The following is an 11500-nucleotide window of genomic DNA, read 5'->3' as shown; positions in this document are numbered from 1 at the left end:
TCCCTGCTAGTGTCTCAGCTGCAAGGCTTTACTGCTGGAATTTAGTGCTCCAGCTTTTTTATCTGCAAAGATGTGTCAGGGAAGGGGTAAGCAACTCCTCTCTTTCCCTCTCTCATTATGTTAGGAAAGCGAAGTTCACACTACGGTGATTTTGAGGCAGTCTGCCGTGATGCCAGAGGTGTCCACTGGCCTTCCCCTTTGAATGATGCCATGGAGGGGGCTGGGGAACCATTCAGGCTCTGTATCACAGCAGATCTCCATGTACCTGCTCTTCTCTGTGTGAAGGCACAGGCAGAGCTGGAGGTGCCTGCACTGTCAGACACAAGCAGAGAGGTATTTGGTGATTGCAAGAGAGATACTGATTGCAGATTTGAGAGTCCTGATTTTGGCTGCTGGCCTTTAAAAAGCTCCTTGATGTGTCTTGAGCTTCTATAAGATCTGACCCTACATATTGATCTAGAAAACATTAGATTTATTTTGGCAATATGAGCTCCATTCCCAGGATGTTCAGGAACATAGATCTTCAGAGCCAGAAGGGATTAAAAACTTCACCTCCTGTGTAACAAAAACCTAAGAACCTTATCCGAGAATGTCTGCCTCAAGCTCATAGCTTGTGATGAGATATTGCAAGAGTCTTAAAATACCAGGATCTCAAGAATTCTTGCCCATTCAGCCCTCTTCCCTTTCTCAAGTCTGCTGCAGTTCTTGAATAAAAAGCTCCTGAAAATACGTGTGTAAATGTGGGGAATTTTACAACAAGCTTGCAAAGGAGGCAAATTTGTTAGGCCTTTGAGGAAGCATGAATACCATAGGATTATAATTCATTGTAATGTCATGGCAAACTACAATTTCAAAGTCATAAGTCTTCCATTTTTTAGCCAATAAAAAATTTAAAGGAACAAAACCCCAATTTGCTTTATAATCAATAAAATGGACAACTTTTTTATCTTATTAGAAGAGGCTGTCGGTTGCAGTCAACCATTGTCAACAGGCTGTTTGATCTGTCAGTGAAACAAATCATTACCAGGAACACAGTGCTGCTGCTGCGGCTTTTGCGGTGTTTTTAATGAAGACTGGCAATACTTCTATTCCATTACAAGATTCGGAAGTGAATTTGTTGGAGTCACACCCTGGCTTTAAGTAGAAGAGTAGGGTTTAAAAATAATTAACTGTCCTATTCCAAATAACTCAATAGATTCAGGAATCACTCAGAACAAAGCAGCTCCCTGTCTCTATGAATGGTATTTAAATCTAGGGTGGCTTTTTATGCTGGTCTGCTTCACCCTAATTTTGGCACTGCATAGGATTAAAGGGCACACATGGCTGCTCTCGAGTAGGCTAATCGAGGCAAATAAGGAGTCTGCACGCTAATATGTAAAGAAACAGGAGGAGGAGAAAATATGAGAGTGGGAGGGGGTGAGGGGCTGCTTGGCAGGTGTTTCCCACCCTGGTTGTGGCAGCCCCTGTACATTTTGGCCCTAAAGTTCATGATGGCATCCAGCACCATTGTTTCTCTGTGGCAGGTAAGGTGGCCATCCCTGGAAAGGGGACCCTCCTTGCCACCCTGCACATTGCTGACTCAAGCCCTCCACACCTTTCCTCTATGCTTTCATGTCCTCTTAGGTGTTGGGCCATATAACAAGGTAATAAAGGTGAGACAGGGCAGGCTGAAGCCACAGCCATGTGTTTCTGCATTAAGAAGCCCTGCAGCCCCATAGCATTTCTCCTGCAGCACCATGACTGCTCACTTGATGCAGTTGCTGAAACATGAGGGTCAGGACAGAGTTTCCTTCCTACCAGCCCTGAGGGAAAATGTGCAGCCTTGAAAGGAGGGGTACCCTGGGATTAAAACTAATCTGAGGCTGAGATGATAAATGTAGGATGAAAGCTCCTGTGAAAGGCATCTTCCTAATTCAAAGGTGATGCTAATGGAAGACATATCCTTAGGTCACATAATTCCTGAAATAAACTACAGAGGGGCCAAGTAAATTAAGGACAACTGATTTGCAGGTCCTCCTTCACCTCAGACTGTGTCTTAGTGTCTTAGGCACTTAGGTCATATAAAAAGATCTCATCCACCTGCCAAAATACAGGGGGCTGGGAACAGCAGCACCCCTGCTGGGTGCTGCCTATCATTTGTTCTTTGGGGTGGGGGTGTGCTTGAGAGAACAGGTAACTCTGCCCCTGGGAAAGGGTTATCCTGGGATGTGGCTGTAGGTAGTCAGTCTTGTCCTGGCCATGTCTCCCTGAGGAGCTGGGTTTGGGAGTCCCCTCTGTGGCCTTTGGAACTGTTTCAGAAGCTGCTTGAAGCTGGATGGGACCCAGAATTGTCAACAAGCTGAGCAGCCTCTCACAGTCCTGCTGTGAACTGATTATCACATCTAACAAAATAATTTGCTGGAACAAATAACACTTCAGGCTCTGTTGTTTCAGGTGAAACTTAGTCCTAGTAAGTATAAATTTATAATAACAGCCACAGCATCACGAGTTTCCCAACCATCAGGCTTAATTCAAATGGATATTTCAGACCCTTATGGGGACACTCTCTTCTTTGTACACTGGAATCTGGGGATTTGCACACATAATTCCCTTTAGAACTAATAGGAGTTACAGTATGCACATATATTCCCCTCTCACTGCAGACATTTCCCCCTGAGGATAACAACTACGTTTTAAATTCTCCTTCTGTGACAGGTTGCTGTGATGTTACATATGCTCAGACTTAAGCCCCAGCTCCTTCCAGGAGGCATGCACCTTGCAGCCCCCTGGCAGCACTCCCACCTCGGGCTTTCCTTTGCAGCGCGGTGAGACTTCCCGTGAGCGACACCGAGGCGTTCACAGCAGATGCTGCTAAGAATTTAAGCACGGAAAGGGCCTCTTTGCCTCGATCCCAGAGATGAAATAGGTGCTTGCGGACCCCCCTTCCTTGCTGTCCGCCCGCCCGGCCTCGGTGCCCGAGTGCCCGCCAGCGGCGGAGCCCGAGTGCCACCTGCCGGGGGGTGCCGGACGCAGCTGGAAACAGCCTGAGAGCGGGTCCCGATGGAAAACCCCAGCCCAGGGTGAATGAGGAGGCAGAGGGGACATCAGAACTGCTGCCGGAGGCACAAAAATCTGTGCCAGTTAATAGCGGTGGTGTAACATCGGGGGGTGTTGTCTTTGGTGGGAGAGGAGGAAGGAAATACCTATTTCCTTCTAAGTCCATGCAGAATTCATGTGTCTGAAAAACAATGAGTAAGGATTCTTAGGGCAGATAGCTCAAAAAGGGAAAGAAAATGAGAACTGACTTCGTTCTGCTTCCTGACATTTTTTTCACAGCCATTAAGAGCACTGCTGCAAAACTTCTGTAAGGCTCTTCGCTTAAACAGGATTTAACCTGATGTTTAAATGAGCTGCCCAATCAAGGCCTGCAGGGTACTAGAGTATACTGCCTGGAAATGTACTCATTATACTATGTTGCATTTGCAATGTTTTGCAAAAGCCTGCTCGTCTAAGGAGATCTACTCCCATAAAATGCATTTGTAGCAAAACTGTAGTGGTGAAAAAAAGGTCATAAATATTGTGCTGTGCCTGACCAAAACCAATTCATTGTGTCCCATTCCCTTTTTAGTGAGTGTGAAGTTGACCCTGTTGAAATTAATGGGTTGATGCTTTTACAAAGCATGTGTGATAGATAAATCAGATTATGTAGAGGTTGATAGGGCAGTTGCTTTTGAGAGCAATTTTGGGGTTTGTTTTTTTTGATGCTGATAGCTTCAATGATATTCAAGGTGCTGGTAGCTGCAGTGCTCCTCTGGCAGACCGACTATGTTATTAGAGTTGGAGTTGGCTGATCCCCAGCTTGCACAGTGTTGAAGAGCTGAAGAGAGAGTCTTACTGATCCACACATCCCTATGCTGTGCCTACAGCTGAGACGGTGATGTACCCTGCCTGCTGAACTAGTGTTAGCCACCATTCTTCCATGAACTCAGAACTGCTATTCTGTTGTATGTATGAATTACTAATAAGAATTTCCCATCATGCTATATGTAAAAGGCAGGACACAAATTTATCTAGCAGCAGAATGTGGAATGCCCAAGTCACCTTTTTCAATAGTTGTGTTTTAGCCTGAAGTGGGCTGTAAAGCTACAACCATTTTGTCAGCTTTTTCCAGCTTCTTTACAGATTTAACCTCATAGAACTAGCAATTGTTACATGGAAACCGTGTCCCCATGCACACAAGCACACACACACCAGAGTTCATCCCTTCTTCACACATTAAGCTTCACTACTTTATGCAAGCTAAGTATTTGGCCTTCTGTGTATTTCCGTGTCTGCAAACAGAAAATCTTTCGTAATAAGTCTCTTCTATATGCTGCGAAATTCTGGAGGATCTCCCAGCTCATTGCAATTGTGCGTATTTTAGATCAGAGAGGTGATGGCTTATACTTGGAGGCTCTGAAGAGAGTGTTGCATGTTATGCTAGTGACACAGCTTTGGCTATGGGCCCTGATCCAAAGCCAGTTGCAATCAACTAGTCAAAGGTCGTGTCTACACAGCATAAAGAAATTGTAATTGCAGCTTGTCCTAGAATTACCCTTGGTAGTTTAAGCCAGCTAGTATGCGAAATAATAACACAAGCAAATGTATAGTTGAAAACTACCAAAATACAAAAATCTCTAATGTAGGTGGATAGTGCCTCCTGAAGCCCACCTCCATACATATGCAGAAAATGACCAAGTCCATGTCATGTTTGTAGCCAACACTGGGCCACCTCTGCACCCTGATGCTGCAATTCCCTATATGGCAGCCATGGTTGGAGGGGCAGCAGGACTCTTCCCTGCCCCAGCTCCTGCTGCAGTCCCCCATGAGTCACACAAGGCCATGAGTGCCAGAACAGGTGTCCCAACTGCCCCTTGTCTCCAGACCAGAATAAACCTGTCCACATACCAGCCAAAAAAGGCCAGCTGCTGGAAAGTGATGATGGCAACACAGTGCCAGCTGCCATTAAAGGGGAGAAGAGTCTCATCTTCATAGCCTGTGGAAGGGCAAACTTTGAGAACATGAATGAATTTTCGTAAGAGACAGGAGGTACTTTTAAAAATTAAAATATATGTTAGTCATACAAATGTATATAACTAATACATTTAGATGTCTCTACAAGTATTTTACAGTATTTGTATGATTTCTTTAAGCTACCCTCCATATTTTAGGATCTGGACTATGATTTCAAAGCATATACCCTTTTTTTAAGAACACAGGCTCTCTTCTTGCAATAGTGAGAAGCAGAAAGGAAAAGTTGGTGAACTGGACTTCTCCTGTTCCATTATCCAGACTTTTTGTGTTACCTATCATATCTCTAGGAAGTTACTGTTGAGAGCTTATTTTGCTGTTATTTTTTAATACAATAACAGTGGCCATTATACAAAAGCAAGGAGATCTCATACTACTCTTAGAAAAACACAGAAACGATCATACATTTCCGCAGCACGTGCCTTAGAAGTGGTGTGGCTTGCCATAAGCAGTCACTGATTGTTTTAGCTCAGTATCTATGAATGCTGTTGGGCCAACCTGAAACTGGGGGAGAAGGGAATGGGGAAATTGGTGAGCGGGGAAACAAAGAGGCAGAAGAAAAGAAAGGAGAAAGAAGCATTACATTGCTGACCTTTCTTGAAGGCAGACTTCCAGCAGATCACTTTGACCTGTCTGCTGTCTACCTGTCAAAGTGATTATTTGTTCTTTTGCAGTGCCTAGAACAGTTGCAGGGTAAGGGTTTATTTACTGTTTTGCATCATATTGAAATCATTTACTTTTACAATTGTGGACAGCTGGAAAAGGAGTTAGGGAATAAGATAGGAGAAAAAAATTAAAAGCGCTGGAGAGAAGATGAAGGACTTTAAGACAGGGCACCAACCGTTTTTAATGCTTGAGATCACATAACAATCCCTTATTGAACACCAAAGACTACCATATCCATAGCTGGAAAGTAAAAACTCTTTTAGTCAAATGTCTATGTACCAGTAGAAGAGTAATAAACATGAGCAGATATGTTTATCTTTCACCCATACTTTAATGAGAATTAAAAACTTAGAGAAAGGAGTTACTATCATCTGTCCCTGATTTAAGACATTGAAGCCTAAATCAAATGATTTAGTAAACATCTGAATAGGTCATTTAAAATGCTCTGGTCTCTGCTTTTAGCCATGTTGTTTGTTCAGTCCCATATAAACTCTCGCAAAGCAAAAACATAATACCCTGCCTGATTTTTAAAATGAACAAGACTTCTTTTGCAAAATCTCTTCTCTACTACCCAGAATTGTTGGTGTTTTTTAAAGCTGATGTGGGTTTTGGGGTTTTGGGTTGTTTTTTTTTTTCCTTATGAATTTACTACTATTGGTTTTTATCTGTTGCACTGATTTTGACAGAAGAACGTTTTAAGACCAATAATATAATGTTTAGGAATAATAAACCTACTGCCCCATGTTGGCAGTGCTATTCTTACAAAGCCAAGAATTCTGTCTGTGAGAATAACCAAAAAACAACACCTAAGAAATTTTCTTTAGAAAGCAACAAGCATAAGTAATATTTTCTTAGTGTTTCCACCAGCGGCATTGGGTCTTTTTTGATCCAAATAGGATAGCTCTGTATTGGCCTTAATGACTATTTGCTTACGAAGATTTCCAATTAGTCATGTAAATTTTTCAATAGCAGGAGTGTTATGTGCTTGAGGACACATTCAGTGCAGAGGATTCTTCTTTTGTTTTGAAACTGCTACTTGCACTTTCATTTGATTTGCCCAGTATTCTTATTAAAACACAAAACAAGCAATTGTTTCCACTTCCTACCTAGTCTTTCCATAATTAAAAAATAATCAGACCAGTTTCTGGGTTTATTCTTTGTAAGAAAAACAAGTTTCCCTTATAATATACTTACAAGTATTTTGCCAAGAGAACTCTTCTCACAAGTTCCTATGCAAATATAGGTATACCTAGGATATGTGCTTATATTTGAACTCCTGTCTGTAATGCTCGTTTAATTTAATCAGAATTACATGCTCACTAGGATCCAGCATCAGAAAGTGCAATATTAACTTACAGTGCCAAATTAATCTTTCAAGATTTTTTTCTAACTGTTCATTCATATTTAGGTTGATTTTCCTTTCCCTCTACCCAGAAGAAAGGACTTTGCAGCTCATGTGCATGCAGTGCTGCTTGTCAGCCGTCCCCGCCTTCTAGCTCCTGACACGTTCCAATTTCTGGTCAGGCCCTTCAAAACAAATCACAAAAGTCTGCGCAAATATTTCATTTACTTTATTCACAGAGCAGGTATGTGAGAACACTAAAGCTCTGTGCCCTTATTGATTGGGTTTTAGTGAAATCAGAGTAAAAATTCATGTACCAGATGATTTTCAGACAGCCGCTACCACAGAGCATTTCACTGATGGATGTCACCAAACAGGAGGTCACACCACAGCATATGCACTCGATTGTGCTGTGGAGTGACTTCATTTGTATGCAGCAAGGACGGTGAAGCATGGAACTGCCTCTGAAGTGTAGAGTCAATCCTGCAAACATTTATGACACTGCAGGCTAGTCTGGAGAGTTTTACCTTGCCCTTGTCCATATAAAATGTTTTGTCAATCAAGATTATCTGGCCAGAGCTTTCCTGGAGTCTCAGCACTACCAGTTCATCGATCAAAGGGGTGGAGGGACATCAGGGAGAGTCTTTATAGCATGTCTTATGGCATTTTTCAGAAAAAGCCACTGAACCAGAACTTGGGGTTTCAGACCTCAGTTTTCAGGGATTGCTTTGGATAAACAAGAATCTTTTAGCCTTTCCATGTATTGCCATAGCTTAAGAACAGAATGTAGATCTTGTCTCTCTGTTATGTGGAGTAAAGTCATCTCTTTAACACTGTCTTGTGTCCAAAGAAACTTGATCTCAACATTATTTTGTAACATGTTGAATAATGAACATGTAATCAAAATCTTACCAAATATTTGTCTGAAAAAATTACATGAGGGTAGAAGAGCTAGATTCATATCTGTACTGAACTTTGGTATAGGAGAAATCTGAGCCTAGGTTTTCCACATCCCAGACCTTATTCCTACTCCATTTTGTGGAGCACCGTTACTTATTCTCTTTCTTCAATTTAAGCAGGGCTGCTTAAGTCCCTGTGAATCAGATTTTTTGTTTTCAGATTCTTCTCATTCTATTTTTTAAAATCGCAGAAAATAATCACAGTAAAAAACAATTCAGATAAAAGGAAACATTTTTATTTAACCCCAAGCAATTTTTATTTCAATTGTGGATCATTCTGGAAGGAAAAAAAAAAAAAAAGAAAGAAAAGAAAGAAAGAAAAATATTAGGCTCAGATGGACATCAAATTACTTGGGGATTTTTAAGAAATGTCAGTGGGATATCAGAAAAATCAATTATTTCCACAGGTCTTTTCTTAGCTCTTTATTCATACAGCCTGCATGTCTCCCATTCCTTTCTCTGTCTTTCTCCTTTTTTTTTCTGTTCTTTTACCTGTTCTTCTTCTCTCAAGATCATTTTTAAGAGTCATCTCAGGTTTATATTTTCAGGCGTACTGCTTGTTATCTTACAGTCTGCAAGCAAATAAAAATCTTCTGTATCTTCTCTATCCCAAGGAGGTCAAATGCTACAAAACTGAAGCCACAGCAGGCTTATCTTAAATATAGTTTCAATGACAAGGGTGGGTTACTTATATGTGTCTTCATATGTTGTTTTCCTGAGTATTTAAAGTAAAAATTCATTAAGTTTTACTGAATCTTGGTCACCTCAAAAAAAAAAGAAAATCTAATTAAATAAATTCAGATTTTTAACTTTGTTTTTTGTAAACCAGCAGTAATTGTTTTTACTGTGCAGTGATATAACCAACCATACCAAGTGCTATGCTGAAACTGAGCTAAGTGATGAAAACATTTAACAGCATACTTAGAGAAATACAGAAGAATAATGAAAATTGTGAAAAATCATAAGTAGACATCATGCGTGTGTATACGTGTATCTCTTTCTTAAGATGCATGCTAATTCACAGGTTTAAATTAGTACAGATCTAGCAGAAATGAGGTGAAAATCAGCCCCACATTTTATAAGTGACTCCTTATGCGGTGACAGCAGTGATGTTTTGCCAAGTATGTAAATGTGCTCAGGTGTCCATAAAGTCGAAAGGGTTACTCCTGGGTGAAGCCCGCTCTAGCACAGCCTGGGGTGTGCAGGCCAGAGATATCCCAATGCAGGAGCTGTATGTGGATGTGCGGGTATGGGTTGCAGCATACAGAGACAACAAATTTGGCTGGAGAGAAGCCACAACAGCAAAAGGCACATGCTTATGTGAAGACTCTGACAGAAAAATAGCTGGTAAAGGAGGAAAATGTGCTTAAGGACAAGTGGCTTTCAAGAGAGGAATCAGCAGTGGCAGGGAGACGGACATGCCCGAGATTAAGTTTTACTAATGACTCAAAGCCACACTTTGACTAGTTTACCTCCACAACAGCTCTAGCTTCACAAGTTAAGCTGAAGCATACATTCATAACTTCCATTTTCTATGTATGAGTTTTGTAGGCACACAGTTACACTAAATCTGGGCATTTGGATGTCTGCCTGCCCAGGACTGTGTGTTTATTTCTCGTTTGGGAATAGAAGCACTGGGTTTGCTCATGGAAAGTAGTGAATGAACTCCTCTGCAGGTGCAATCTTAATGTATTCTTAAACTGCTGGCCTCTTTGCCTTTTCAAGTTGAGTTTTATAGTGCTGTTTTGGGCTTGTGTTGTGTTGGTTTTGTTGAGTTTTTTTACAAAAGTAGTCCAAAATGTTCCTTAAAAGAGATTTCTTTAACCTCCCAGAATCTTTTTAACTGGCTTTGCCCAATGCTTAACAATAGCAGGGAGATGGAAGAGCAGGGAAAAAAGGTACACAAGGATCATTTGACCATTGGCATATGATGCCAAACACCAATGTCTATATTCTTTGTTCTTTCTAGTAATGTAACTTTCCAATCATGTAAAGTACAGCATGCCAGGAAACTTGTAACAGTTAATTCATTTCTGGCAGTTCCCAACTGCCAGAAGTCAAGGGAGCAAAAGAGAACATAGTGTAAGCCACAGTTCACATGGCTATGCTACAGACCACGAAGACTGTTGATTGATGCAGTGTGAGTTTACCCTCCAGGATACAGCTGAGGTTATTGGTGGGACAAGGAACTGAAGATTGTGTTGCAGCTATTGGCTCCATTCATGAATTGTTAATGTAGAGGAATAAAAGAATTCACTCAAGGCAATCAATTTCCCTTTAAAAATACAACAATTCACCCCAAAAGAGTGAAAGAAGGCTTAAGTGATAAATTGCAGGAATATTGCTTTCACATTTGACACCCATTAGCCCTGTTTTATATTGGGAAAATAGTATCATTAAGCAAAGTAGACAGTGCTTTACAACTATTAGCTTATGAAAAGATTCAGCTACTACATAAAGATAACTGTTATTAAATAGGAGCATTTTGCAAAGCCTTTAAAGGATAAGAAGCAAGAAAAGTTGTCTTTAGTAGTATAAGTCTTTTTCTACATGCTTTCACAAAAAAAAAGCACGTCTCACATCTTTAAGACAGAACAATCGGAGCTATTTGAGTTGAGAGGCACTTAATGGGAAGCTAGTTTCCCTTAGCAATAAATGCATATGCCTGTATAAGCTAAAGGAAGTTGCTGTCCTCCTCTGAAAGCACAGAAGTGAAGTAATTACTGTGCGCTGAATTCCCCTGGTGAAATGGTAGTGACTATTGTTTTGCCCCAGGAGGAGCCGTTGAGCAGATATAGGGTGGTCAGTATCCAGTTCTCCAGGGTTAAGGGCCAGGCTAAATAGTGCCTCCTTCATCTTCACCAGCCTTTCCAGACAAGCTGAAACAACTTTCACCAGCAACTTTCTTCCTATAGTCCTTTTCCAGCACAGATCATAAACACTCACTCAGTCTTATAATACACTATCTTGTAAGCTGTTAAACAAATAATATGTGACCGAGTTTCAAAACTCCTGCCAAACAAACCTTCCTCCTAATGTCCAGAAACTGCTGTCCTTTCTATCTCTGTGTCTACTTTAAGGCAGATAAAGCCAACTTCTCACCATGCTTTATCCATCTGTAACATGTCTTCCGAGCACATTACACCCCAAATGCCCCTTAGAGAAGGAAGAGTATAAGGCTGATAGAGAGGGGCAGTTCATTTTCTAACCTATGCCCTCTTCATTCTGAACTGCAAGCATATATGTCTGTTGAAACCATTAGCTTTCATCCCAAGTGCCCAGTTATGTCCTAAAGCAAGACTCAGCAGTATTGCAGATGCAGGGATTTGTGAAAGGAAAGAATGATAGAAGTAGGATGGTGAGGACTACATAAAACATCAAACCACAACACACAGGAGCAAGAGAATTCAGAAGAAGGTTTAGGTTTTTGGACTGAGTGCTGGCTAGAAAAAAAAAAAAAAATTTAGAGCTCTCATCCTTGCTG

At 41.1% G+C, this 11500-nt stretch overlaps 1 protein-coding gene across 1 annotated transcript in view; it reads left to right on the top strand.

Annotated features, from left to right (window-relative positions):
- The first annotated feature begins 9236 nt into the window (after nucleotides 1-9236).
- The window catches only part of LOC130598717 (vitellogenin-1-like), a 58067-nt gene continuing 55803 nt past the window's right edge, over nucleotides 9237-11500 (top strand). The window contains exon 1 of the mRNA XM_057408433.1: nucleotides 9237-9363. Coding sequence (XP_057264416.1) covers nucleotides 9237-9363 — 127 coding nt within the window. The remainder of the gene's footprint in view (nucleotides 9364-11500) is intronic.

This window comes from Pezoporus wallicus, unplaced genomic scaffold, assembly GCF_028554395.1.
Source record: "Pezoporus wallicus isolate ANWC-B61680 ecotype Strahan unplaced genomic scaffold, APGP_CSIRO_Pwel_v1 contig_4238, whole genome shotgun sequence".
In the NCBI taxonomy this organism is placed as follows: Eukaryota; Metazoa; Chordata; class Aves; order Psittaciformes; family Psittacidae; genus Pezoporus; species Pezoporus wallicus.
Note: the sequence above shows the minus strand (reverse complement) of the source record. Positions and strands in the feature narration are given on the sequence as shown.